Below are 27,927 nucleotides of genomic sequence, written 5' to 3'. Positions count from 1 at the left end.
GACAGCGTGGTGACATCAGGGCCTCACACCGCGCCATCGTGTCATTTTGATGGCATCAAGGGGGGCCACGAGGGGTTATTGCGGCCGGAGGAACAGCTCAATTCCCTGACATTATGGAGTGACACTATGACATCACAGGGCCGTGCGCCGACATCATCTGCTGATGTAATGGCCTTGCAGCCTGACACAATGGCAACACCAGAGACGGTGACATCACAGGGCCAGGCAATGACAGAACAGTGTGGGACGGTGACGTCACAGGGCCACGTGGTGACATCACAGGTCCTGGCGATGACACAACAGGGCGGCACAGTGACATCACAGGGCCAGGGGGTGACATCATCTGTTCCCGCGGTGACATCACAGTGTGACAATGGCCCCACCAGGCTAGGCGGTGACGTCATCCGGCTGGGGCCGGGACGTTGTGGTCTCGCGCACCCTAGGAGGCGCGAACCACCATTTTGTGTGCGTGTGGTGGGGGGAGGTGTCACGTGACCCGAGCCCCCCTGTGAGGAGCGGGCGGGACAGGCGGCTCGCGCGCGAGGGCCGGTCCCCGTCACGTGATGCTGGCGGCGCGGGTGAGGGGGCGGCCCCACGCGCTGGGGCGCAGGCGCGCGCCGCGTCCGGGGCGGCGGTTGGCGTTGGGGGGGCGGCCCCGCCCCCTCCTGCCGCAGCCTCGCTTTGGGGACGCGCGCGCGCCTGCATCACGCGAGCCGGGCGGCGGTTTCCTTCCCCCCCCCGTCACGTGACACCCCGTCCCTTCCCCCCCCCCCGCTCGCGGCCTCCCCCCGCGGTCCCCGGGCTCCCCCGTCACGTGACGCGGCGCAGCGCCGCCATCTTGGTACAAACACAAACAAGCGGCGAGAGGAGGAGGCGGCGGCGGCGGCGGCGGAAGCGGCGAGAGACCCGGAGCCTCCCCCCGTCGGCCAGGGCCCCCCCCGGCCCCGCCCCCCGCCAGGCCCCGCCCCCCGCGAGCCGGGCGCCGCGGTGAGACCCGGGGTGTCCCCCCGCCCCTCCCCCCACCCGCGGGACCCCCCCCCCCCGGGCCTGGGCCCCGCCCCCCCCGGGCCCCGTAGCCATGGAGATTCCGGGGGGGGGCGCCCCATTTTCCCAACAGCCCCTCCCCCTCCCTAACCCGGCCCTGAGGGGGGAGCCCCCCCCGAAACGCCTCCCTTCCCCCCTCCCGGCTATGGGGGGGGCTCTGCTCCCCATGTGCCCCCCCCCGGGGCAGAATCCCAGCCCCCTTCCCATGCAGGGCCCGGGGGGGGGAGTGTGGGGACCCCCCCTCCCCCCCCCCATCCTCACACTGAACCCTCCTTCCCTGGGCGGGTGCGGGGGGGGGGGAGCAGGGTGCGAGTCGCTGGCTGGCGGGGGGGGGTTGGGCACATGCAGCCCCCCCCCCCCAACCCCCGCTCGGGGCAAAAGTGCCGGGGAGGGGGGTTGCTCTGCCCAGGAGCCCCCTTTTCTCCCGCCCTGCCCCGGCGTGCTGTGCCCGTCCCCTCCCCCTCCCTGGATAAGCCCCCCCCGCCCCCCCCCCGTGGGTTTTATCTGGTCACCCCCCTTGCCTGAGCGGCTGCACGAACCGGGGGCTGGGAGGGGGGCTGGGTGCGGGCGCCTCTGCAGCCCCCTTGTTTCTTGCTGTCCCGCCCCCCCACCCCCTTCCCGGGCTGCGGCCGCCGGGTCGTTCTCTAGCTACCCCCGGGCCGGGGGGGGCCCCCACATCCCCGGGGGGGAGGGTGTGGGCTGGGTTGTCGGGAGCTCTCTGCCCCTCTGGTGCAGCTGCTGGGCCGGCCGGCCGGCCTCGGCCTTTCTGACTTGATGTGTCTCCTTGAAACTGGGTGAATTTCTGGGCCCCCCCCATGTTGTGCCGGGGGCCGCACAGACACCCCCCGGCCCGATTGAGAGCCGGGGGGGGGTGTCCCCGTTGTGCCGGGGGCCGCACAGACACCCCCCGGCCCGATTGAGAGCCGGGGGGGGTCCCTGTTGTGCCGGGGGCCGCACAGACACCCCCCGGCCCGATTGAGAGCCAGGGGGGGTCCCCGTTGTGCCGGGGGCCGCACAGACACCCCCCGGCCCGATTGAGAGCCGGGGGGGGTCCCTGTTGTGCTGGGGGCCGCACAGACATCCCCCTGCCCAATTGAGAGCCGGGGGGGGGTCCTCGTTGTGCCGGGGGCCGCACAGACACCCCCCTGCCCGACTGAGAGCCGGGGGGGTCCTCGTTGTGCCGGGGGCCGCACAGACACCCCCCGGCCCGATTGAGAGCTGGGGGGGTCCCTGTTGTGCCGGGGGCCGCACAGACACCCCCCTGCCCGATTGAGAGCCGGGGGGGGGTCCCCGTTGTGCCGGGGGCCGCACAGACACCCCCCAGCCCGATTGAGAGCCGGGGGGGGTCCCCGTTGTGCCGGGGGCCGCACAGACACCCCCCGGCCCGATTGAGAGCCGGGGGGGGTCCCCGTTGTGCCGGGGGCCGCACAGACACCCCCCTGCCCGATTGAGAGCCGGGGGGGGTCCCCGTTGTGCCGGGGGCCGCACAGACACCCCCCGGCCCGATTGAGAGCCGGGGGGGGTCCCCGTTGTGCCGGGGGCCGCACAGACACCCCCCGGCCCGATTGAGAGCCGGGGGGGGTCCCCGTTGTGCCGGGGGCCGCACAGACACCCCCCGGCCCGATTGAGAGCCGGGGGGGGTCCCCGTTGTGCCGGGGGCCGCACAGACACCCCCCGGCCCGATTGAGAGCCGGGGGGGGTCCCTGTTGTGCCGGGGGCCGCACAGACACCCCCCTGCCCGATTGAGAGCCGGGGGGGGGTCCCCGTTGTGCCGGGGGCCGCACAGACACCCCCGATGGGCCACTGGTGTGGGTGCTGTGGGAGGGAATGAAAGATGGCAAAGACGCGTCCGTCTGTCCGTGTGGACGGGGGCAGGTGAGTGGTCGTTCTTGGCGGGGAAAGTCACGCTGGAAATAAGGTGTACGTTTCTGACAGGGCGGGTAACGAACCATTGGGACGACGGACCCGGGATTGGGCGGGTTCCCCGTCAGCAAGGGCGGTTTTCCTAAAAGCCCTGCTCCAGGGCAGTTCTCTGCCTTGGGTGTGCAGCGGCTCAGACTAGATGTTTGCAATGGTCCCTCATGCCTTTGTCCATCTAGCTACGCCCACCACGCCAGCGGTGGGGGCGGGCAGCCTCCGTGCCACGGTGGTGCTCGATAACGGGGGGAAACTGAGGCAGGGTGATGGGAAAGCGGTCACGCAATTGGTGATGGCAGCGCTGCCGGGAAGCGAACCCAGGGGTCCTGAGTCCCAGTGCAGTCCTGCTGCTTCCTCTGAGCCGGGTGCTGTACAAATCTGTGCCAGAAGAGTCCTGAGGTCCCGTTGGTTTGAAAGGCAGATGAAGTCCTGGCCGGTGTGAAGTCTTGTGTTCACGCCGCCTTTGCTGCCGTCGCGTCTGTTTGTCTCCTAGTAAGGTATGGTCAAGGGGGCGGGGGGTAACCACCAGACCCCAGTGGGGCAGCTGAAAACTGCCAGCCTAAGAGAGTAACTGTGGTCTGCTAGGTCTGTTCCCTCTCTGTGCAGCCGGGGGAATCGAGACATGGCCCCCAGGAGTCTGCACCAGTGCCAGGGTTGGACCTTCACGCTCGGTCTCCCAGCTCCGGGGGCCCCATTTTAGTGTTGTCATCTCGCTGCCCTCAGAGAGGCCGCAAATTTTTAATTCCAAGTCAGGGCTGGGTTCAGGCTTATCCAAGAGACGGTTCAGAGGTGACTTGATCCCGGGCTCTAATGTGGGGAGAAATCTTTCCAAGGGGACAAATTCAGACTAAAACCAAGTTGTGGGTTTGCACCGGGGAGGGAAATTTAACCCACTGGAGCAACTGACCCAGTGACCCACCTCCTGGAGTCTGAGTCAGGATCGGGGGTGTCTTTTTAAAAGATACGCTCCGTGTCTCAAAAGCAGAAATTGGGGGTTTGGTGCAGGATTCCTGGGGTGAATGTTCTCTGATCCATGCTATGCGGCCGGTTGGATGAGACGAAGTAATGACCCCTTCCAGCTTTAAGATATCTGAAAGTTCATCTGTCCGCGATGCTTTGTGGAGTTGGAGTGAGGTGCGTCTGTTATAACTGCGTCCGTGAGTTAGCTCTGGTGGTGGAAATGTGTCGTAATAAGTCTTTATTCAGAGGGTCCTGCTCTTGGTCCTAGGTACTCCCTTGCGCAAGGTGCTGTACAAACACCAAGTAGTAGATGGTCTCTGCTTTGAGAGCAGACAGACGGAGGCAGAGTCAACAAAGTGATGCCTGAAAATGTCCTGGTACTGCCACAGTGGGGTGGGTTTGGTTACGGGGGAGGGAGCTGGATGGGGCAGGTGTGGGGGGAAGCAGAGATGGGATAAAGTGAAGGCTGTGTTTGGAGCACAGGTATGGATATGACTGAGGTCTATAAAATCATAACTGGTGCAGAGAAAGTAAAGAAGGACGTGTTATTTACTCCTCATAACACAAGAACTAGGGAAAAAGAAACGGAGGACTTGTGGCACCTTAGAGACGAACAAGTTTATTTGAGCATAAGCTTTCATGGGCTACAGCCCACTTCATCGGGTCACCCAATGAAATGAATAGTCAGCAGGTTTAAAACAAAAGGAAGTATTTTTTCACACAACGACCAGTCAACCTGTGGAACTCCTCGCCAGAGGATGTTGTGAAGGCCAAGACTATAACAGGGTTCAAAAAAGAACTAGATAAGTTCAGGGAGGACAGGTCGATCAGTGGCTATTAGCCAGGATGGGCGGGGATGGTGTCCCTAGCCTCTGTTTGCCAGGAGCTGGGAATGGGTGACAAGGGACGGATCACTGGATGATTCCCTGTTCTGTCCATTCCCTCTGGGGCACCTGGCACTGGATACTGGGCTAGACAGACCTTTGGTCTGACCCAGTCTGGCTGTTCTTATGAATGCTTGTGTGAACTGAGTGTTTGAGTTGGGCTAGGGATACAGATCGGTGTTAAGGCTTGTTATTTCTTTTAAATGTGCCGAGAGGGTCATGCGCTATTATTAATAGGCTTGGAAGGTTAGATTTCTATTATAAATAGCAGAATTGTCTATTTCACGGGACGCACGCAACCCATGGGAAAAATATTTCCATGGATAATGAACATTTCCAGACCAGCAAAGTCAGAATAATGCAGCTTCAGAACTTATCCTTAAATCAAACTAAGAAGTTTTCAAGCAGCATTTTTCTTACTTTGTCCCTGAATTTCAATTATCCATGGAAATATTTTTTCCAGGGGTTGGGTGTTTCCTGTGAAATTGACGTCTGTTTTGACGTGTGGCGTTAACGATGTTTTTTAATGGTTCTAAAGCTTTAACTTTTTGAATCTCCCTCTGCGGTAATTAAATGATGACTGACTGGCCCCTCTGAATTTCCTGTAAATGTGAACAGTTAAATCGATAAAACCACAGCATTTTGCACAACTGTGCAAATTGAAATTGAGAATCAAACTAATGCTTAAGAATAAACCATCCATCAAAATTATTTAAAAAAATCCAAGCCTGTTTATTAACTACTGTGTCTATTTGAATGTGTATCTGCTTTCCCAGAACCTATTCCCATCTGTGCTCGTCGTCTGTACCGTTTGCTGTTTGTATAGGTTTAGCAGAATTCAAGTTTTACTTTATTTTTTAATTTTGATGGATAATATTGATTTTTATATTAGGGCATTGTAAAATATTTTTATTGTTTTTAATTCACAGTTGAGGGGAAATTATTAAATCGTTATTTAATGACAGTAGATGTTGAGATTCAAAAAGTTAGAGGTTTCTAACCGTTAGAACACATTGTTGACGTTGTGTGTCAAAACAGACAAATTCTCCTAAGGTTTCAAGCAGCATTTTTCTTACTTTGCCACTCTGTACATTTCTGTTATCAGTGGAAATATTTTTTTCCTCGGGTTTGCATGTGTCTGGTGAAATGGATGTTTACCAACATTTACTGATTAAAAATCCAATCCTTCCAAGCTCACGTACATAGAACACGGAGTCAGGGTTGTTTTTAGATTTGCGCTTTAACTTTAAAGAGCTGCTGGTAGCTTAGAGGTTAGGCAGCCTTTAGGTCTTGCTAGACTTGGGATCGCTACCTGGTTTGTGTGGCCACCTCGGACATTTTTACTAAAGCTCTGCTCAAGCAGAAATTAATTCTCCGGGCAGCGTCACCCAGGTGGTCAGACTAAATCAGTGAGATTCCAGCTGAGGCTCGTGAGCTGCAAGTGGCTTTTTAATGAGTCTCCTCTTTGCAGCATGTGATTGATTAATAATTATATCACATCAGGATTCTTTTACTGTGTTGTTGTTCAAAGGTAGTTGATAAAATAATACTTGGTCATGCTCATTTGCTGTGAGAATAATGTGTAAAAATGATTTCCCTGTCATACTGGTTAAATATGAACCTCCAGCACTATAGTAAATGAAATTATATGGTCGCACTGCTGTGGCTCGTTTGGGTAATGTGGCTCGCTAATTTGGCTCCTGAGGTCTGAGGACAGGAGAACCTCGGCATTACGAATGACTCGGGGAATGGAGGTTGTTCGTAACTCTGAACAAAACGTTCTGATTGTTCTTAAAAGTTTACCACGGACCATTGCCTTCATGCAGCTTTGAAACTTTAGTGCGCAGAAGAAAAATTCCGCTTTTAACCATCTTAATTTAAATGAAACAAGCGCACAATTTCCTTACGTTGTCAAATCTGCTTTTAAACTTCCCCTGTATTTTTTTAGTAGTTTAACACAGAACTGTCCTGTATTTGCCTTTTATTTGGGGTCTCTGCTACTGCCTGATTGTGTACTTCCAGTTCCAAACGAGGTGTGTGGTTGACCTGTTGGTTCGTAACTCCAAGTTTCTCCTGTATCTCTGGGCTAGATGATTCCAAAGCCGGCCGAGTCGGTTGTGATCTACGAATCTGCTGCATAATAGAGCCCTGGTCTTATACCACTGTGCCGGATGTAGTGCAAACAACCAAAAGACAGCCCCTGTCCCAAAGAGTTTGCAGTGGAAGGATAAGACAAGAGATAGCAGGTACATGGAAACAACGGGACAGTGTTGGAACAGCACCATTGAGGGTTTTTTGGTAAGCGTCATGACCAAAGAGAGCTTCAAGGTGGGCGTGAGGGGGCTGTGGTAGAAAAGGTGAAGAGGCTCCTTTGGAAGTTGAACCAGTGAGCAATGGAGGCTGATGGGACGCGCCAGGCTGAGCGTCAGCGAGCTGACGGGTTGCAGGGGATCGGCCCGGAAAGGAAAGACACGTAGCCGATGTTTCACGCCACGGAGAAACGGGAGCCGGCGAAGGGATGCAGAGAGAGAGACCGGGCTGTGGGGATGGAGAGGGAAGGCCGGGTGCTGGAGGTGGTCTTCCTTGAACTGCCCACATCAGGCTGCTGGGTGCAGCCACAACAAAAACATTGTGCCGGGAAAACTCCCAATCAAAGTAGTGTAAGACAGTAGCCAGCTACCCTCTGGTAGCTCTTGAGACATGCCCACTGGGCTGGTGCTGATGGGAGTGACCTATGAATATTTACCGGGGCGGGGGGGGGCCAGGGGTGACAAGGTGAGTGAGATAGTGTCTTTGATTAGACTTTCTTTTATCGGATCAACTTTGGGCCGGGAAGGAAACCGGAGAGTCTGAGCTCAATCTGAGTTTTGGGGTAGATCGTTGCACAAAAGTGGTTAACCCACGTTGTGGGAGACCACTTAAAATGGAGTGGGGGATTAAGGGTTAGCCAGCGGCAGGGGGTGCGAGAAATTGAAATTGAGCCATAAAACCCGTGTCTGAGGTTATGAGTTTTTAGTGTCAAATTCATAACTCCACTCAAGTGCCCGGGCATGCCTTCCGAAGGGGACCGGGCTGTCAGGCGTGGGGCGATGGCTGGTTGGTGGTGCCCTTTCTCGTGTTTTGCTGTGAGCTCGTTGGAGAGCGTAGTCTGGTTTCACCCACGTAGTTGTGACTGGGGCATTTGACGTCTCCGTGAATTTAAGGCAGCTGGTAAATGTCAAAGATTCCCCAAAAGCCACGTGGTGATTTTTGGGGACTGAATGTTTGGGGTGTTTTTTTTTTTTTTTTTGCAGGGGGCAGGTTTCAGACTTGAGACATGGGCATGGGGGTGGGAATTGGAGCACTGAGGCACTGATCCCCTGAAAATCAGACAAGTCGGGGGGCCCAAAATCGTCGCTCGCTTTTCACAACCTCAGCTGTATATTTTGTAGCTTGTCCCGAGATGGAGAGGGGGACATACTGGGTTGGGGTGGGGAGGCAGGACTCCTGGGTTCTATTCCCAGCTCTGGGAGGGGAGTGGGGGCTGGTGGGTCAGAACAGGAGGTGCTGGGAGCCAGGACTCCTAGGTTCTCTCTCCAGCTGTGGGATGGGAGTGGGGTCTAGTGGTTGGAGCTGGGGAGGGATGACTGGGGGTATCTATCTTCACGTTTTGTAGAAGGAGCTGGTTCAACCTCTCGCTGGGACATGTTTCTGGGGGCTGTATCACAGATAACGTCAGGGACTGGGGCCCCGATCATGCCAGGTCTCTGCCCCCAGGAGATTACAATCTTTTTGTTAAACTTGTGTAAATGTCAGAGGGGGCTTTCGGGGCTGGATGAGCTGGAGCTGAACACGGGTAACTTCAGTGTGCCTGGGAGAATATCTTCCTGGAAGGAGTCAGAGCGCCGCTCGCTTCGGGTTGACAAGTCTGAAATCTCGCTGGGGAAATGAAGTTGATACAACTTGGATGGTCTGATACGGCTTAGCGGTCACTGGGAACACAGCGTAGCGTGGAGCGAGCTCAGCACGGTGATCTGCTTTATTCGCATCTTAGCCAGACGTGGATCGGAAATTGGCCTCCTGGCCAGGATCCGATTCTCGTGAATGCCCCTGCTGTGGGATTATTTCTGTGTCCTCCAAGCCAATCAAATCCCCGTGAGGCCGGGCGCTGCCCAGACACAGGCTGAGAGACAGGCCCTGCCCTAGCTGAGATCAGGGCCCCGTCGTGCCGGGCGCTGCCCAGACACACGGCAAGAGACAGGCCCTGTCCCCAGTCAAAGGAGGCAAAGGCAGGATTCTTATCTCTGTTTCATAGCTGCCCTGATATTGGCCTGGCGGCTCTGCGTGGTGCCGGGGTGGGGGCCCTCGCTGAGGTCTCGCATACGCCTGGCTGTGATACAAACCCCCAGCTGGTAACACTCCCCCCAGGCCTGCGGTTGGGAGGGGTACCCGGGCTGGAAATGCTGCGGCAGTTTCCTGTCAGGTTCTAGCTCCGGGGTCTTTGCCTCCGAAAGGCCTCGGCCGAAGGGCCGGGAAACTGCTGTTTGTGAGTGATGGAGCGAAGTGTAGTTAGAGCAGGGATGCTGGGAGCCAGGACTCCTGGGTTCTCTCCCCGGCTCGGGGAGGGCAGTGGGGACTGGTGGGCTAGAGCAGGGGGGCTGGGGGCCAGGACTTCTGGGTTCTCTCCCCGGGTCTGCCTAAGCGCCCCACGGTTTGGCGTTTGTCCGTTAGCTCTCGACGGTGGCCCTGCCAGAGGATTGGCCGCTCTGCTCTTTGTGGTTTCCCACAATCTTGACATGGGTGTTATGCAACCTTCTCTTTCTCCCCCCAACACCTTCCCGCCTCTGGCTGGGCTGCCTGGCCTGCAGCCGTTCCGGCCCAGGCCCAGCTGGGTCTCTGCTGGCACCAGGGGCAGGCTGACGTGGAACCGGGCAGGCTTCAGATGGTATTCTGGCCCCAAAGAGCCTGTGGATCTCCCTGCCACATGCTGATGCGGGTGCTCAGAGTCAGGAGTCCTGGGTTCTAGTCCCAGCTCTGGTTTGGGGTCTGGTGGGTTAGAGCGGGGGCGTGGAGGGTCAGGACTCCTGGGTTCTATCCCTGGCTCTGGTGGCTTAGAGTAAGGGGTCCTGGGTTCCCTTTGCCTTACATCCTGCATAAAGGACAGTGCAATGGAAGCTCTATGTTCTTGTGCCCTCCAGTGGCTGGGATGGGAATTGTTCCACTGTGTGTCCTATGCCCTTTACTGGAGAATTACCTCCACTCCACATGCTGGGGGCTACGCTCTGCAGGATACAGGGGTCTGAAGCCAGTGGTGGCCCCCCCCCGAATCCATCACCGTGTGGACTAACGCTTCCCCTCTTTCCCCAGCAGCTCTTCCCAATGTGAATCCGGCTTCCGACTCTGTCGTGGGGGGAGAACGGCCCAAAAGCCTCATCAGCCCCCCTGCACCACAAGCGACCCGGAGAGACGGGTGCTCACAGATCCCCCACCCCTTCCTCTCGGAAATCCCCCAGCGCGCTTGGACCAGCAAGCCGCTGCCGTCTTGGTGAGAAACGCTTCGGGTGGGGGGGGAGAGAACCCAGGAGTCCTGGCTCCCAGCCTCCCTGCTCTAATCCACCAGCCCCCACTCCTCTCCCAGAACTTGGTGGGGAGAGAACCCAGGAGTCCTGGCTCCCAGCCCCCCTGCTGTAATCACATAGACCATGGAGCTGGTTCCTGGGGGAGGCATATGGAAGCTTTGGGGGGTAACGTTGAGGGGTGGGGGGATAGGCTAGAATTATTTATCCCTTAGGTAATGGTAGATATCTGAAATGGACCGGTGTTTTGGAGAGCGGCCAAGAGCTGCCCCTACCTTTTCCCATCCAGAACTCCCCCTCGGGGGCGGGGGGGCCTCACCCCTTCTTAACCCCCCACCCACAGCTGATCTGCACTGGGAAGGCCTGGGTAGGGGGAGACAGTGGGATGGGGGGAATGTGAAATGAGGAGTGGGGGGATAGTCCTTGATCCTAACCCTGCCCCCCCTTGGGTTCTGTCTTCTGGCTGCAGGTTCGCTACCGTGGGCCCAGCCTCCCACGGTGAGGGGCGTGGGGCTGTAGCCAGCAGGTAAGGAAGGGGGATGGGGGGCTGTGAGAGGTCGGGGTGGGGGGCAGGGAGCCCAGAGTGATGGGATGGGGGCGCCCGCCTTTCATCGCCCGGTTTCCTTCCTCGCTGTGCAGGTCGTAGGACAATAGAAGCTAAACTCAACGCACACACACAGGGCGATGGCCGCCGAGACGCTCAATTTTGGACCGGAATGGTGAGCACAGGGAACTGGGGGTCGGGGGAGCTGGGGGGCAGGGCCCAGGGAGAGCCACAAACACTGGTTGTGCCTTAACTTCGGGGCAAATAAGTTGATAATGCACCCACTAGACCCTGTTCCCCAAACTGGGAGAGAACCCAGGAGTCCTGGCTCCCAGCTCCCCCTACTCTAACCCGCCAGCCCCCACTCCCCTCCCAGAGCCAGGCAGAGAACCCAGGAGTCCTGGCTTCCATCTCCCCCTGCTCTAACCCGCCAGCCCCCACTCCCCTCCCAAAGCCAGGCAGAGAACCCAGGAGTCCTGGCTTCCATCTCCCCCTGCTCTAACTCATTCTAAGTTAACCCTAAAGCCCTGCTTGAAGGCTCCTAGCTGGCCAGACGCCCTTATGGCCTCGCTCTGTGTACGCAGCCATGTGCGTTGGCCCGGCCCTGTCGCTGACTGTCTGTCTGTCCCGCCCCCCCAGGCTCCGCGCGCTGTCCAGTGGGGGGAGCGTGGCTTCCCCCCCGCCCTCTCCTGCCATGCCAAAGTACAAGCTCGCTGAGTATCGCTACGGCAGAGAAGAGATGCTAGCACTTTATGTCAAAGAGAACAAGGTGCGTGTGTGCCCGGCTGGTGGGGGGCTACCAGGGGCTGGAATTGTGAAAGGGCTTTGTAACCCCCCCTCCCCACCCCCGGCCTCCCCTGCCTTTAAGGTGCCAGCCAAGGCAGGTAGCCAAAGCCCAGTCCATGCCAAATAAATGTGGAGGCTCCAGCCTGGCAGTGGGGAGCTCAGGCCACTGGTTGTGCAGAGATGGGAGATCCCCCTGCAGCTTCTGCCCCCCCCCCGGGACACTGACTCAGTGGTGAGGTTGCACCCAAACCTGACACTGCGCATGGACCGGGACGGCCCCAGAAACACCCCAGGGCCCTGCCCCTCCAGGCCAGCTGCGGGCAGGCAGGCTCAGCAAGGCAGGAGCCAAGTGTGGAGGGATCCAGGTGGGGGTTGAGAGGGTTCTGTGTGGGGCAGTCTGGGTGCAGGTGGCTCTGTGGGGGTATCTGGGTGCACAGGGGCTTGTGGGTGCTCTGGTAATGGGACTCTGCAGGGGGGTGCAGGTGAAGGTAGTTGGGGCTCAACAGAGGGGGGGTCCAGGTGTGGGGGGTTTAGTGGGGGTTCAGATAGTGGGGGAGTGGGGCTCGTCTGGGGCAGGTTTCTGAGTGCAGGGGGCTGGTGAGGCTCAGTGGGTTTGGGGATGACGGGGGATGGGCAGAAGGGGAAGCAGCTCCCTGTACAGGGATCCCTCCTCCTGCAGCTGAGGAGCGATGGGTGCAGGAAGTGGGGGGTGGGGAGTTTGCAGAGCTTCCTGCAGCCAGGGGAGAAATCTGGGGTGGGTCTGACCTGGCGCCAGAAGCCGTGCAGGGAAAGAGGAAGTCCCGTCCTCCCCAGCCCAGCTGGGAGGAGCAGCTGAGCTGGCGCAGGGTAGGAGCTAGCAGCTGGGTACTCCCAGTCCTGCCCCCTGCCCCACAGTGATTTGCCTCTCTGCCGCCTGCCCTGGGCCCCCCGAAACATACTGCTGGGGGGGAGTCACATGACCACTCTTGTGTCTTCCCTTTGCTTCCTTCTGCGGGGAATCAAAGAACTCCGCGGAGGACAGAAATTCTGCACATGCGCAGTGGCGCCAAATTCCCCTAGGCGTAAAACAAACCGTGGCCGGCCCATGGCATGTCAGGTGACCAGGGGGCAGGGTTCTGGCTGCCCAATGGGGTGACCCCTAATCGGTTGGGATAAGGGCTGTTGGGGTCCGAGTTCAGATCATCCACAGGGCAAGCCTGGTGTGACTCTGGGGCTCCCCTTCGAGATTCACTGGGGGGTGTGCACCCCAAGTGAAAGCCCTGGCTTTGGGGGTGGGGGAGGCCACCAGAGAGGGGGTGGCCTTGCTGTTTTTGCAGGGGGGGGGCAGGGGAGGTTTGCTCCCAGCCGCACCCCCCCAGCTGCTCTCTCCGTCCCCGCCCAGGTCCCAGAGGAGCTCCAGGATAAGGAATTCGCTGCCATTCTCCAGGAGGAGCCGCTGCAGCCGCTGGCCCTGGTCCCACTAACAGAGGAGGAGCAGGTAGAGGGGTGGGGGGAGCACCTTGGGGACACCCTCTGCTTGTGCCAGGGGCTGCACAGACCACCCCCCCAACAGAGATCGGGGGGGGTCTGCAGAGACAAGGGAACCCCTTACGACCAAGATCCCCAGGGGCAGTCCTGGGGATGGGACATGGGGCCTTTTCCCTCTTGGGGCGCCGGCTCCTATCCACCCCACTGGCTGGCTCGGGGCGGGGGGGAACGGGGCAGGGGCCTGGCCCCCCGATCTGCCAGGCTGGAGTGATGTCTGGGTGCTAACCCCCCTGCCCCCCGGCTCTGTTACAGAGGAATTTCTCCATGTCTGTGAACAGCATGGCGGTGCTGAGGCTGATGGGAAAAGGAGGCGGAGTCGCTCCCACTGGAGTCTCCCGGGGGAGGGGCAGTACCCGGAGCCGAGGTATCTAGGGGGAGAATTGGGGGTCCGGGCACCAGGATCTGGTGGGGGGGATGGGGATGCGGGGATAATGGGAACCGACAAAGGGGGGCCCATGCCCTGGGGGTGCACGGGGACCGGTGGGGGCTGTTCCTGGCGGGACCCTGGGAGTGGGGCAGGGCTGGCCCAGGGAAGCCCCCCGTTGGCAGGCCGGGGTCTCAGCGCTCTCTCCCCGCAGGCCGGGGCCGAGGCGAGAGCGGGTTTTACCAAAGAAGTCCGGAGGAACCGGAGGGGGCGTTTGGGCGCGGGGCCCGGGAGATCCACCGCAGCCAAAGCTGGGATGACAGGTGAGTGCGGTGCGGGCTGGGGGGGCCCGTGGGGATTAGGGGGCCAGGCTCTGACCTCTCCCCTTCTCTCTCCGGCAGGGGCGAGCGGCGGTTCGAGAAGCCAACCCGGCGGGATGGAAGTAGGTGGTTCCTGGTTGCCTGGCTGGGGGGGGCTGTAACAGCCCGGTCTGTCTGGGGGGACACCCTGGGGGACCCGAGGACTGGACCGGGGGGGCTGTCTGTCGGGGATCCTACAGAGATATTCACAGGAAGAGGGGGTCCCCACAGTCATACCTGAGAATTGGGGGGGCCATCTACTGGGAACACCCAGACACCTTGAGGAAGAGGGGGCTCTGTCCCCCACCCCCACAGGGAGCTACCCTTCTTCCAGGTGCTCTACTGCGGGGGGAGAGGCTCCCCCTTTCCTTAGAAGCTGCCCTGAAGGCGGGGCTGACCCCCTGGTGGTTGGATGTGGGGGGCACATGTGACTCGGCCCCCCCCCACTGATTGCCTCTCCCCCTCTGCCCCCCCCCAGCCCGGGCTCCCTTCGAGGAGGGGGCCCTGCCCCCCCGCAAGGACTATGCCCGCTCGGACAGCAACAACTGGCGGACGCTGCGGGAGGAGCAGGAGGAGGAGGAAGAGGCGGGGGGGGGTGCCGGGCCCACCCCCGCCGGGGCGGCTGCTGGGGGCAGCTGGCGGCTGAGCGGGGCCCGGCGCGAGAGCGAGCGCTGGCGGTCGGCCAGCCCAGGTGAGGCCTGCTGGGGAAGCTGCCCGTGGGCAGGGGGGGGATGACTCTGGGGATTGTGGGTGGGGCAGGCTCGGGGTGGGGCCTGTGGGGGACCCCACCCATGATGGGTGGGGTAGGAGGGGCCATAGGACAGGCTGGGGGCGGGGCCTGTGGGGGACCCCACCCATGATGGGTGGGGTAGGAGAGGCCATAGGACAGGCTGGGGGCGGGGCCTGTGGGGGACCCCACCCATGATGGGTGGGGTAGGAGGGGCCATAGGACAGGCTGGGGGCGGGGCCTGTGGGGGACCCCACCCATGATGGGTGGTAGGAGGGGCCATAGGACAGGCGGGGGCGGGGCCTGTGGGGGACCCCACCCATGATGGGTGGTAGGAGGGGCCATAGGACAGGCGGGGGCAGGGCATGGGAGGTCCTGTCCCTGTTCTGAGGTTTCGGGTGGGGCTGGGAGCACCCCTCGTGGCAGCCCAGCTCCCCCCTGTTGAGTGAGTAACCCCCCTCCCCCCCGCAGACGGCGCCCCCCGCTCGGCCGGCTGGCGGGAGCACCCCGAGGGCCGGCGGCGCAAGTTCGACTTCGACTTCCGGGAGCGGGAGGAGGACCGGGGCGGGCGGCGGCACCGGGGCAGCGACAGCTTCGAGGACGACAAGGACGGGCTGCCCGAGTGGTGCATGGACGACGAGGACGAGGAGATGGGCACCTTCGACTCCTCCGGCGCCTTCATGCCCCTCAAGGTACCGGGGGGGGACCCAGGAGTCCTGGCTCCCAGCCCCACTGCTCTAACCCACCAACCCCCCTTCCCCTCCCAGAGCCAGGGAGAGAACCCAGGAGTCCTGGCTCCCAGCCCCCTCCCGGAGCCGGGGAGAGAACCCAGGAGTCCTGGCTCCCAGCCCCGCTGCTCTAACCCACCAGCCCCCCTTCCCCTCCCAGAGCCAGGGAGAGAACCCAGGAGTCCTGCCCCTGAGCCCTGTCCTTTGGGGTAGCTCCTGCTGTCGGTTGGGCTGGGGAGTGGGCAGAACGGTGATCAGATTGACATGATTTGGGGTGGGATGCTTCCCCACTGCTATGTGCTTGGGGGTCCTGGCTTGACCTCTGACCCCTGAGCCCCTCCTCCTCTCTGACAGAAGAGCCCCAAGGAGCCAATCCCTGAGGAGCAGGTGTTCGACTTCCATCCGTTGCAGGAAGATGAGGAGAGGTTGGAGGGGAAGGAGGACGTGGAGCCTGGCTCGAAGGAGGCCCCTGAGAAAGGTAAGGGGGGCTCGTGGGGGGACCCCACTCCACCTGGCTGTGAGGGGGTCGGGAGGTTCGGGGCAGCCCCCCAGGTGGTAACCCGTTCTCTCTTTCTGTCTCTCCAGAGGCCCGGAAGGATCCCTCGACGGCCCCGGAGGAGAAGCGATGTTCCCCGCCCGGCGCCCCCTGGCTGTCGGGCCCCCCCTTTGCTGCTACTGTTGCCACTGCCACTAGTGAATGTGAGAGCACCCTGCTGGGGGGCTCGGACCCCGCCGCGCCCCTTGGCACCTGCGACAAGGAGCCGAAGCCTGCTGCGGAAGGTACCAAGTGGGCGGGGAGATGAGGGTGGGTTCCCCCACTGGTGGCCTGAGCCTATTAGACTTGGTACGATCCTGCCCCCACAGGCGTGGGCTGGTGGTGGTTTCTCCCCCATCCCAGAATGCATTTCTTCCTTGAGGGCCAAGACATTTTCACAGCTAGTGTCTTCTTTGTCCCCTTTGGAAGGGGGGCTGCTGGAGTCTGCTGAGAGCCTGGCAGAAAAGATCCCGGCCCCACTCAATGGGATGTTCACTCTGGAACCTACTGATGGTCCAGGCCTCTCCTGCTAACCTCAGTGGAAACCATCCACCTACCTTAACACCCCCTTGCAATGCTTCTCGAGAGCTGAACGCTGCCTGAGCCTGCTGAGAGCCTGAAACAATAGCTTCCTATGCGTCTTAATGAAGGGTGTTCACTCTGAAACCTACTAACGTCTCATCTCAGTCCTGCTGATTTTAGCAGAGACTGTCCGACTGCCTGTCTGTGGCGAGCCTGAAATGACAGCTCCCAGAGCCATCATGAAGGCTACCAAGGCTGGGGTCGTGGCCTATCTTAGGACCCCTCTAAAAACAGGGGGTGGCATTATGGAAGGGGGGGTGGGGGAAGAGGTAATGGATCCATGTAGTGACCCCTTCCCTCCCTCCTTCCCCAGGGGACCCAGGCGTCCTGGGCCTCCCGTCTCAGCTCAGCCCGGGCGCGGTCTCCACCCTCCCCTCCCCTTCCTCCACCCCCAATGCTGCTACTGAGTTCTCCATCGGGGACACCGAGGACGAAGATGGGATGAAACATCTTCAGCAGGTGAGTGGGGGAGCCCGGACACCTGGGTTCTCTCCCCGGCTCTGGGAGGGGAGCAGGGGACTGGTGGGTTAGAGCAGAGGGAGGGGGGGCTGGGAGCCAGGAATCCTGGGTTCTCCCCCCGACTCTGGGAGGGGAGCAGGGGCTGGTGGGTTAGAGTGGGGGGGCTGGCAGCCAGGACTCCTGGGTTCTCTCTCCTCCCCCCCCCCCCCTACACTCCTGGTCTGTGCTGTGGGGAAGAGAGAGGAACCCTCCTGCCCCCAGCTCAAGGTGATGTCTGTGCTGCTTCCAATCTGCCCTCCCCGCTGCCCTGCTGTGCCCCCGGGTTTGGGGGTGGCCAGGGCCCGGTCTCACCTCAGTCCCCACCCCAGGAAGCCGAGAAGATGGTTGCCGCGCTCCAGGAAAGCTCCATGGACGAGGAGCGCTTCACCCAGGCCATCCAGGAGCCTCGCAACACGGCTGCCGCCCTGCCCCTCTCCCACGAGGCCGCCATGAAGTGGTTCTACAAGGACCCCCAGGGGGAGATCCAAGGTGTGGGGGGGTCACAGCAGGGAGTTCCTCTGGGGTTCCTGTCCCCGGAGCTGCAAGATGCCCCCTGCCCCTTCTCGATTCCATACGGCAGCGGGGCAGCTGATTCCCGGCCAGGAACTCCCTGTCTGCCCCCTGGCAGTGCTGCTGTTAACCAGCTGCCCCGCCCCAGAGATGGCTGCATCTCGGCGCCGGGCGAGGGGTCCCCGGGTCACCAGCTGCCCCGCCCCAGAGGTGGCCGCATCTTGGCGCTGGGCAAGGGTCCCCGGGTCACCAGCCGCCCTGCCCCGGAGGTGGCCGCATCTCGGCGCCGGGCGAGGGGTCCCCGTGTCACTGGCCGCCCTGCCCCGGAGGTGGCCGCATCTCGGCGCCGGGCGAGGGGTCCCCGTGTCACTGGCCGCCCCGCCCCGGAGGTGGCCGCATCTCGGCGCCGGGCGAGGGGTCCCCATGTCACCTGCTGCCCTGCCCCGGAGGTGGCCGCATCTCGGCGCCGGGCGAGGGGTCCCCATGTCACCTGCTGCCCTGCCCCGGAGGTGGCCGCATCTTGGCGCTGGGCGACGGTCCCCGGGTCACCAGCTGCCCCGCCCCAGAGGTGGCCGCATCTCGGCGCCAGGCGAGGGGTCCCTGTGTCACCCGCCGCCCCGCCCCGGAGGTGGCCGCATCTCGGCGCCGGGCGAGGGGTCCCTGTGTCACCTGCTGCCCTGCCCCGGAGGTGGCCGCATCTCGGCGCCGGGCGAGGGGTCCCCAGGTCACCAGCTGCCCCGCCCCAGAGGTGGCCGCATCTCGGCGCCAGGCGAGGGGTCCCTGTGTCACCCGCCGCCCCGCCCCGGAGGTGGCCGCATCTCAGCGCCGGGCGATGGTCCCCGGGTCACCAGCTGCCCCGCCCCAGAGGTGGCTGCATCTCTGCGCCAGGCGAGGGGTCCTTGCATAAGCATCCTTGTTTCTCCGCTCCCCGCAGGGCCCTTCACCACGCAGGAGATGGCGGAGTGGTTCCAGGCCGGCTATTTCACCATGTCGCTGCTGGTGAAGCGAGGCTGTGACGAGGGCTTCCAGCCGCTGGGCGAGGTGATCAAGATGTGGGGAAGAGTGCCTTTCGCTCCGGGCCCGTCGCCGCCCCCGCTGCTGGTGAGCCGAGCCCCCCAGGACGGGGTCCGCCCCCTGTCCCCGAACCAGCCCGGGGCCAGGCTCGCCTGGGGGGACCCCCCAGCTCCCTGAAAGCCCAGCCTGCCGCTCTCGGCAGCCGCCCACCCTGAATCCCAGAGCCGCCCCCAGGCCAGGCGGGGAGATCCTGTTCGGCCCAGCCCCGGGGGGGACCCGAATTGGTTCGTCCTGCAAGGCCAGGGAGATGGGGAGCGACTGGTGCCGTGTAAACCGAAACATACCCAGCTCCTCTCCGCAGCCAAGGGTGGCAGGGTGTCTCCTTCGGCCCCCCATCTACCTTTTGGGGGGCCCCCCAGCTCTTTATTTTGCCCCCCACAATTCTTAGTTAGCGTCCAATGGCCGGAGGTTGAAGCGAGATGTCCCGGAGTCACAGGCCCCTGAGATCAGAGCCCCCCCACCCCGCATCTGGGTCTGAAACTGGCCCCACAGCCTGTCTCTGCCGCTTGCCCCCAGGGGAACTTGGACCAGGAGCGGCTGAAGAAGCAGCAGGAGCTGGCCGCAGCCGCCCTCTACCACCAGCTTCAGCATCAGCAGTTCCTGCAGCTCGTCAACAGGTACCTGCCAGACAGGTACGGTCCCGGCGCCTCGGAGGGGCTGGGCGTGGGGCGGTCCCCCGTCCCCTCCTGCCGCGGGCGGGGCGCGGGGCGGTCCCCGTCACCATTCCCCGTCCCCTCCTGCCGCGGGCGGGGCGCGGAGCGGTCCCCGTCACCATTCCCCGTCCCCTCCTGCCGCGGGCGGGGCGCGGGGCGGTCCCCGTCACCATTCCCCGTCCCCTCCTGCCGCGGGCGGGGCGGTCCCCGTCACCATTCCCAGTCCCCTCCTGCCGCGGGCGGGGCGCGGGGCGGTCCCCGTCACCATTCCCCGTCCCCTCCTGCCGCGGGCGGGGCGCGGGGCGGTGCCCGTCACCATTCCCCGTCCCCTCCTGCCGCGGGCGGGGCGCGGGGCGGTGCCCGTCACCATTCCCCGTCCCCTCCTGCCGCGGGCGGGGCGCGGGGCCGGTCCCCGTCACCATTCCCCGTCCCCTCCGGCCGCGGGCGGGGCCGGTCCCCGTCACCATTCCCCGTCCCCTCCGGCCGCGGGCGGGACGCGGGGCGGTCCCCGTCACCATTCCCCGTCCCCTCCTGCCGCGGGCGGGGCGCGGGGCGGTCCCCGTCACCATTCCCCGTCCCCTCCTGCCGCGGGCGGGGCCGGTCCCCGTCACCATTCCCCGTCCCCTCCGGCCGCGGGCGGGGCCGGTCCCCGTCACCATTCCCCGTCCCCTCCGGCCGCGGGCGGGGCCGGTCCCCGTCACCATTCCCCGTCCCCTCCGGCCGCGGGCGGGGCCGGTCCCCGTCACCATTCCCCGTCCCCTCCGGCCGCGGGCGGGGCCGGTCCCCGTCACCATTCCCCGTCCCCTCCGGCCGCGGGCGGGGCCGGTCCCCGTCACCATTCCCCGTCCCCTCCGGCCGCGGGCGGGGCCCGGGGCCGGTCCCCGTCACCATTCCCCGTCCCCTCCGGCCGCGGGCGGGGCCCGGGGCCGGTCCCCCCGTCCGTCCCCTCCGGCCGCGGGCGGGGCCGGTCCCTGTCACCATTCCCCATCCCCTCCTGCCGCGGGCGGGGCGCGGAGCCCGGGGCCGGTCCCCCCCGTCCGTCCCCTCATTGCCGCGGGCGGGGCGCGGAGCCCGGGGCCGGTCCCCCCGTCCGTCCCCTCCTGCCGCGGGCGGAGCCCGGGGCCGGTCCCCCCGTCCGTCCCCTCCTGCCGCGGGCGGGGCGCGGAGCCCGGGGCCGGTCCCCCCGTCCGTCCCCTCCTGCCGCGGGCTGGGCCCGGGGCCGGGACTGAGGGGCCCTGGCGGGGGCCGGCCATGACTCCCCGGCCGCTCTCGTCCCGCAGGCCGCAGTTTGCCCAGTGCGCGCTGCAGCAGAAGCTGGCGGCCGGGGACCTGACCCAGCAGCAGCTCACGGCTTTCCTGCAGCAGCTGCAGGCTCTGAAACCCCGGTGAGTGACCCCCCTGGCCCCCCACTTCCCCGCACTCTGACTCCCACTCTCCTGCTGCCATCTGGGGGGTGGAGAGGGGGACTTGCACATTGTCTGACTGGCCAGGACTCCTGGGTTCTCCCTGGCTAGTAGCTGCCTTACCCCACAGGAGAGGCCCTGGGGGTGGCGGAGGCTCTCTCTCCTCCCGGGGGCACTGTGGGGGGGCGAGCTCAGCGCTGAGCAGGGGCCCCCCTTGCCTTGCAGAGCTGGGGAGCAGAACCTGATCCCGGCGATGAACCGATCCATGTCCGTGCCAGACACAGGGTCCCTGTGGGACACGCATACCTCAGCCTCACAGCCCGCAGGTAAGGGGGGCGGCGCAGCTCCGGGGGGCTCCAGCGGGGGGCGCCACGCAGGGCCTGACGCTCCCGTCTCTCCCGCAGGCGGTGAGGCCAGTCTATGGGATATACCAATTACTTCTTCAACTCAGGGTCCAATCCTAGAACAACTGCAACTGCAACAGAAAGTAAGTGCCGGGCCCCAGGACGCCTGGGTTCTCTGGGAGGGGAGTGGGGGCTGGGGGGTTAGAGCAGGGGGGGCTGGGAGCCCGGACTCCTGGGTTCTCTCCCCGGCTCTGGGAGGGGAGTGGGGGCTGGGGGCTTAGAGCAGGGGGGGCTGGGAGCCAGGACTCCTGGGTTCTCGCCCCGGCTCTGGGAGGAGAGTGGGGGCTGGGGGCTTAGAGCAGGGGGGGCTGGGAGCCAGGACTCCTGGGTTCTCGCCCCGGCTCTGGGAGGGGAGGGGGGGCTGGGAGCCAGGACTCCTGGGTTCTCGCCCCGGCTCTGGGAGGGGTTACAGCAGCGGGGCTACGTGGGATCTCAGCGCTGCCCGAGTCCCTGGCAGCTGGGTGGGTGGCGTGGGGGGCTCTCTGCCAGCCGGGGCCCCCTGACCCGCCCTGCCCCCCGGGTGCCGCAGCTCCAGGAGCGGCGCGATGCGGAGCTCAGGGCTAAGCGGGAGGAGGAGGAACGCAAGCGGCGCGAAGAGAAGCGGCGCCAGGAGGAGCAGAAGCGGCGCGAGGAGGAGGAGCTGTATCGGCGCAAACAGGTCAAGGCCCCCCTGACCCCTACGGACCCTCTCCCCAGCTCTGGGGCAGGACTCCTGGGTTCTCTCCCCGGCTCTGACAGGGGAATGGGGCCTGGTGGGTCAGAGCGGGGCGGGGGGCTTGGAGCCTGGACCCCTGGGTTCTTTCTCCTTTAGCACGCCTTCGGGCCTCAGTTTACCCTTGTGTTTTAGGGGCCCTGATCTGCTCCCCAGAGGGGTTGTGGGGCTCCCATGAAAGGTAGAGACCCCGGGTGTCTGAGGGGGGCCATTGCCCCCACCCCCCCAGGGTCCCCAGATCCCCACTTTGTTCTCCTGGGGGCGGCCGTGGGGGCTCTGGGCCGTCCCCGGTAACGCCCCTGCTCCCCGCAGTGCCGGCAGCAGGAGCTGGTGCTGAAGCTGCTGCAAGCGCAGAGCGTGGCGCCCTGGGGGGGCCTGGCCAAGCCCCCCGGGGGCATGAAGGCCCTGCTGGAGCTGCAGGAGAGCGAGCGGCAGCTGCAGAAGCAGCAGCGGGCGCAGCAGAGAGCGGTGAGTGGCCCCAGGCCCCGCCCCCGTGATCCAGCCAGGCCCCGCCCCCGTGATCCAGCCAGGCCCCGCCCCCGTGATCCAGCCAGGCCCCGCCCCCAGGCTCTGCCCTGGCCCCGCCCCCAGCCAGGCCACACTCCCAGGCTCTGCCCTGGCCTTGCCCCGGCCATGTCCTGCCCCAAGCCAGGCTTGGCGCCGCCCCGCCCCACCCAGGAGAAGTGTCCCATCCCCTCTGCAACCAGCCGTCCTGCCCCAGAGGTGGCTGCGTCTCGGGGCCGGGCGAGGGGTCCCCGGGTCACCTGCCGCCCCGCCCCAGAGGTGGGCGCGTCCCAGCCCCGGTTGCGGTGACCTGGCTTTCCCTTCCCAGCACGGGGGGCTCGGCATGAACAGCCCCTCGCAGTGGGGCGCCGACTCCAGCCAGCTGTGGAGCAGCCATGAGAAGAGCAGCCCGTGGGACGAGGGCGTCAAGAATGTGAGGAGCCTGGGCCTGAAGAGCAGCCGCAGCAGCCCCTCCCTCGGGTGAGCCCATGGGCTGGGGGCGGGGCAGGGGCTGTGGGTTGGGAGTGAGGGGCACCGCCGGGGGGGGACTGGGCTGCGGGGCGGGCAGGAGGGGCACAGGGATGGGCCTGTGGCTCTCTCTGACACCCCTCCCCCCCACAGGGACAGCTACGGGGGGCCGGGCCGGCAGAGCCGGAAGAAGACGGACGAGGAGGAGAAGCTGCTGAAGCTGCTGCAGGGGATCCACAAGCCCCAGGACGGCTTCACGCAGTGGTGCGAGCAGATGCTGCATGTCCTGAACAGCTGCAGCAACCTCGACGGTACGCCGGCACCCGGACGCCTGGCTTCCTTGTGCCCCTGGGGGGTGCTGGGAGCCTTCTGCCTCAGTTTCCCCGCCTTCTGCCTCAGTTTCCCCACTCCCTGCCTGTTTTCCGCAGCTCGCAGGCCTCTCCTCGGCCTCGTGGGTGGGTGCTTGGGGGGGGGGGGGCGACGGGGGCTGGCTCTCTTTGACCCCCCCCCACCTTCCCCCCCCCTGCAGTCCCCACGGTGGTGGCGTTCCTGAAGGAGGTGGAGTCCCCCTACGACGTGCATGACTTCATCCGCTCCTACCTGGGCGACACCCCGGAAGCCAAAGAGTTTGCCAAGCAGTTCCTGGAGCGCCGCGCCAAGCAGAAAGCCAGCCAGCAACGCCAGCAGCAGCAGGTAGGGGGCGCTCTCCCCTTGCCGGGGGGGAGGGGCAAGGGGCGGGGCGCCGCACTAATCCCTCCCCCCTTCCCACCAGGAAGCCTCCTGGCTCAGCTCCAGCAACCTGCCCTCCCCGTTCCCGGCCAACCACGGCACCAAACAGCCGCCCTTCGAGGGCAGCCAGCCGGTGAAGATCAAGAGGAGACCGGTCATGCTGCACGCTGACCCCAGCATCCTGGGTAGGGTGGGGCCTGGACGCCTGGGTTCTCTCCCCGGCTCTGGGACGGGAGTGGGGGCTGGTGGGTGAGAGCAGGGGGGGCTGGGAGCCAGGACTCCTGGGTTCTCTCCCCGGCTCTGGGAGGGGCGGGGGCCTGGTGGGTGAGAGCAGGGGGAGCCAGGACTCCTGGGTTCTCTCCCCAGCTCTGGGAGGGGCAGGGGCCTGGTGGGTGAGAGCAGGGGGAGCCAGGACTCCTGGGTTCTCTCCCCGGCTCTGGGAGGGGAGTGGGGGCTGGTGGGTGAGAGCGGGGGGGGCTAGGAGCCAGGACTCCTGGGTTCTCTCCCCGGCTCTGGGAGGGGGGTGGGGGCTGGTGGGTGAGAGCGGGGGGGGCTAGGAGCCAGGACTCCTGGGTTCTCTCCCTGGCTTGGGAAGGGGGGTGGGGGCTGGTGGGTGAGAGCAGGGGGAGCCAGGACTCCTGGGTTCTCTCCCCGGCTCTGGGAGGGGCGGGGGCGTGGTGGGTGAGAGCCGGGGGGGGCTGCGCAGCTGATTAACCCTTCGTGCCCCGCTCTGCCCCCAGGCTATTCGCTGCACGGCCCGTCAGGCGAGGTGGAAAGCATTGACGACTACTGAGGTCTCGTAGCAATAGGAACTCTGCTGCCTTCTTAACCGATTCAGTCTTACCTGAATGTGCACTGCGAAAGGACGAGGCGGCCGTGCTGCGCCCTCCCCTTTCCTCCGCCCCGCCCCCTGGCGAGCGGGGGGCACTGGGGCTGGCGGGGGGGGCGGGGCGGCGCGCGCGCTCGGATCAGGGGGCGCCGGCGACCCGCCTTCGGACGAGGAGTATGTGTGAGCACTTCTTTCTCCAACACACGAAGCACCTTAAAATGCAACCCGCTGATGCACTTTATCGAGACTTTTTACAAAGAACTGATAAAAAAAAAAAAAAAGGAAAAAATGGATTTTTTTGTTGATTCTGGAGGAAATTTTTATAAAGAAACTTTAAAAACAAAACAAAAATCGCTCTAGGAAACACTGTTATTTTCACACAGGACGAGGAGAGACGTGAAAATTCGAGAAGGGGAAAAGAGAAGATTTCATTTAAAAAAAACACAAAACAAAAAAACCCACAAAAATAGAAAACTTGAAGAAATGCACTTACTGCCCGGCCCGCTTGTCGCGAGCTGGCCTGGTGTCTCGCGCTGCGGGGCCGGATGTAAATATCGCTATATACACAGCTTGACACGGGAGGTTTGCTCTCGCCATGTTCGTTTTTCTCTTTTTGGAAGAGACCTTGCGGTTTTTTTTGTTTGTTTCTTTTTTTGAAAGTTGCACAACCGTGAAACAACCGACTTGCCCCTCCCGTTGGTTCCCTCGTGGTGCCCGGGAGGAGTGGGGCAGAACGGCAACGCTAATGACGGCAGCCGACTCCGGTCCCTGGAGCCGGGTGCTCTTCCCGCGAGCTCCCGCTACTCACCTGGCTCAGGGCGAGCTTCTAACCGGCAAAGCTCTCCTGGCTTCCTGCCAGTTCCTGTCCCCCGTTACGGGCCGCCCGGACGCCTCGGAGCTCCCCCGTTACGGGCCGCCCGGACGCCTCGGAGCTCCCCCGTTACGGGCCGCCCGGACGCCTCGGAGCTCCCCCGTTACGGGCCGCCCGGACGCCTCGGAGCTCCCCCGTTACGGGCCGCCCGGACGCCTCACCTCGCTTCCTGCAAGCTTCCAGGCCCTGCAAGCTCCCTGCATCAAGCTCCGCCTCCCCGGCTGGATTTCTTCTACAAGCTCCGCCTCCCCAGCTGGATTTTTCCCCACAAGCTCCGCCCCGTGAAGCCAGCCTCCTCTCTGCCCCGCTGGGCATTACGCTGCCCAGCTGATAGGAAGATGATTTCTTCTGCCCATCGTTTTTTGGGGGGGTTGCGAGGCCCCTTTCTTTTATTAAGCTCTCTGGGCATCTCGTTTATTTAGCCTTTCCCGCGCCCCGTTAGATGTGCGCCCCCATCCCAACGGCCCTTGGTTGGGGCGGGGGTTTGTTGGTTGGTTTGGTTCTCTTTTTGGTTTTTTTGGTTTTTTTTTGACGGAGGAGCATTTTTGTGCGTGCGGCGGCTGGGGGGGCTTGACCCCGCCCCACACTCATTGATGAATGTATCTTTGGACAAGAATTGGAAAGCCGAAATCCGCCAGCCCCTCCCAGCACCCGGCTGGGGCTGCGGCTTAGACCCAAGTAAATAAAGCTCCGGTCACGCTCTCTCGAGGTAGAGAGAGATTTTTTAAAAACGGAGACACAGTTGGGTTTTCTGTGACCGATCCCCACCCGGAGAGGTGAGACATTTCTCTCTCAATAATGCAGCTGTACAGATTTTGGTGGGGAGGGAGAAACCGTTGGTTCGTTTGTTTTCTCGTTTTTTATTTGGGCTTGAATTTTTTTTTTTTTTTTTAATTGCGCGTATGGATCTGTTGTTTCTTTGTTTACAGCCCGTCTCTGGGGCCTCGTGTCTCACGGGACGGTTGCCACTACACAGGGTACCTTTCCGAGTCGTCGAAATCTTCCCGAGGAGGAGACGTTTTTATTTTATTCCCCCTTCTCCCCCCCGCCCCTCACAAGTCATCCCGTTGGAAATCAGTGTGCGGGAGGAGGGACGTTCTCCCAGCCTTCGCGCGAGACGCCATGAAGCTTTTCTCCGTTTGCGGCGAGCCAGGAACCCCGCGTGGAAGACGTCCCGCCGAACGGCCAGACTTACAGTTTCTGACGGGTGTTCTTCCTCCCCCCGCCTCTGGATTGTTGGTGTTGTGTTTTGTTTTTTCAAACCAGTGCAGCTTTTGGGGTTACCCCCCCCAGCCCATTGGGTTTCCGTTTGTTTTTTAACGTTTGTGGTTTATGAATTTTTCAATCGACCAAATGGCAAAGACACTTGTTTTTTTGTTTTTTTTAATTTTTGAGATGTATGTCGAAAGTTGGGGTTGGTTTCTTTTTTCTTTTTGGTCTGGGACCTCCTTGGTTTTGGTAGGCCCTACAGCAAATACTGTGAGGTTCCATGGTTACTGTGTTAACGGGAATAGGGGGTTACCCTGCCTCCTTCCCCCACCTCTCCTTCGCTCGGTCAATGGATCAAAGGACACAAGATTTGGATGTGACCTGATCTGGTTTTTCACCCCCTTTGCCCCCTTCAGTCAGTATTGGCCTGTAGTGGCCTCCGCGCGGTCAGCGTGCAATAGGCCGGCAAAGGATTTACCCCCCACCCCTGTTTGCTGTGTCACAGAGCCCCCGCGGCGCCGGGGGGGCGACTGAATCTCCACCTGCGGGCGAGGGTCCCGCACCTCGGGCCAGCGAGGGTCCCGGGGGGAACCAATGAGCTGATGGTGTCCCGGATCCAGCTGGGAGCACCCCTTGGGACACATGGGGCAGCGGGGGACAATCTGATGCCCCGGGATCTCCGGCTAACCTCAGTCCTGGGCCGCCCCCCTGGACTGGGCTCAGGTGGGGGGCGACCAGCTCTCACCGCGCCCCCAGTCGTGTTTGAATTTGCCACAAGAATGTATTCGGTGATTCGTCGCTCTCGGACCTTTCCAGCTAAGGGCTGTCTCCTCGGTTCGCTTCTCCCCCGGCTATCCAGCAGGGTGGGGGGGCATTTACACCCCCCCAACCCCCGAGCAATCTGACTCTACAGGGGTCGAGCCGAACCGTCTCCTCTGGCCCCACGGTGGAGACCGGCCGCCGGCAGGACGTTTTCTATCCACCGCGGGGGCGTTTCCCCGGCCGCACGGGTTCCTGCAAAATTTGCCTTATCTCCACATTGGGTGTTTGGGTTTTTTTCCGAAGAAAAGGGAAACTGAGGCCGGGGCAGTATTAGCCCGGTGGCCAGCCCCCGGGCCGGGCCGGACGTGGGTTTTCTATCTAGCAATAACGAACTGAACTCGGTCGCTTTCCACCCGCTGTGGGGGGGGGCCGGGCGGCGAGCCGTGCCAACGCGCATCCGCCCGCCGGACTCGCGGGGACCCCCCCCCGGGGATTTCTCAAGCCGCCCGGCGGGGTCAAGCCAGGGGGAGGAACCCCCTGGTTCTTGTGTGTGTGTCTCGCCCGCGTGGAATTAAAGTTTGTAGATATTCCCCGCCCCCGCCCACGAGAGCCGGTCTCTTTCTTCTGCCGTCTCCACCCCCGGTTTGGGGGGGTACAGAAACTTGGAGGGGTGTTTAACCCCCCCCCAGAAAGGCGGGGGGGAAGCCTTTGCCAGCAAAAACCAGTGCCCAGGGGATGGAGGCAAGGGCTGCATATGCACCGGTGCCTTGAAGGGGACCCCCCTGAAGT

The 27,927-nt window shown here is 63.1% G+C and overlaps 1 protein-coding gene across 8 annotated transcripts; it reads left to right on the top strand.

Moving 5' to 3' along the window:
* Positions 1–811: 811 nt before the first annotated feature.
* Positions 812–27,738, top strand: LOC144930052 (GRB10-interacting GYF protein 1-like). Of its 8 annotated transcripts, XR_013635139.1 has the most exons (28): positions 813–987; positions 10,155–10,329; positions 10,830–10,886; positions 11,000–11,079; positions 11,544–11,673; positions 13,072–13,167; positions 13,470–13,581; positions 13,796–13,904; positions 13,983–14,023; positions 14,419–14,631; positions 15,139–15,359; positions 15,750–15,873; positions 15,981–16,175; positions 16,826–16,971; positions 17,340–17,499; positions 18,455–18,621; positions 19,111–19,226; positions 20,528–20,632; positions 20,876–20,976; positions 21,055–21,137; positions 21,584–21,712; positions 22,079–22,234; positions 22,599–22,750; positions 22,892–23,049; positions 23,268–23,431; positions 23,511–23,652; positions 24,208–25,943; positions 26,097–27,738. XR_013635139.1 is itself a non-coding variant. In XM_078851078.1 (27 exons), exons 4-27 carry the CDS (start codon positions 11,045–11,047, stop codon positions 24,258–24,260), a joined length of 3,105 nt encoding a protein of 1,034 aa, XP_078707204.1. In that variant the 5' UTR covers positions 812–987; positions 10,155–10,329; positions 10,830–10,886; positions 11,000–11,044; the 3' UTR covers positions 24,261–27,738. The 8 variants fall into 8 exon arrangements, 7 of the variants coding, with proteins under 7 accessions (XP_078707204.1, XP_078707205.1, XP_078707206.1 ...); XM_078851078.1 differs by having other exon boundaries at positions 812–987; positions 15,753–15,873; positions 24,208–27,738; XM_078851079.1 differs by having other exon boundaries at positions 812–987; positions 22,091–22,234; positions 24,208–27,738.
* Positions 27,739–27,927: the final 189 nt, after the last annotated feature.

The sequence above is a fragment of the Lepidochelys kempii genome, unplaced genomic scaffold (assembly GCF_965140285.1).
Source record: "Lepidochelys kempii isolate rLepKem1 unplaced genomic scaffold, rLepKem1.hap1 scaffold_363, whole genome shotgun sequence".
Taxonomy (NCBI): domain Eukaryota; kingdom Metazoa; phylum Chordata; order Testudines; family Cheloniidae; genus Lepidochelys; species Lepidochelys kempii.
Note: the sequence above shows the minus strand (reverse complement) of the source record. Positions and strands in the feature narration are given on the sequence as shown.

Excerpts from the sequence above, each read along its gene's own strand:
- LOC144930052 (XM_078851076.1), top strand. The coding sequence starts at position 11,045 with ATGGCCGCCGAGACGCTCAATTTTGGACCGGAATG. Across the intron at positions 13,582-13,795 it reads GGGCAGTACCCGGAGCCGAG|GCCGGGGCCGAGGCGAGAGC; the intron begins GTATCTAGGGGG and ends CTCTCCCCGCAG. Across the intron at positions 15,360-15,749 it reads GCGCCTTCATGCCCCTCAAG|AAGAGCCCCAAGGAGCCAAT; the intron begins GTACCGGGGGGG and ends CCTCTCTGACAG.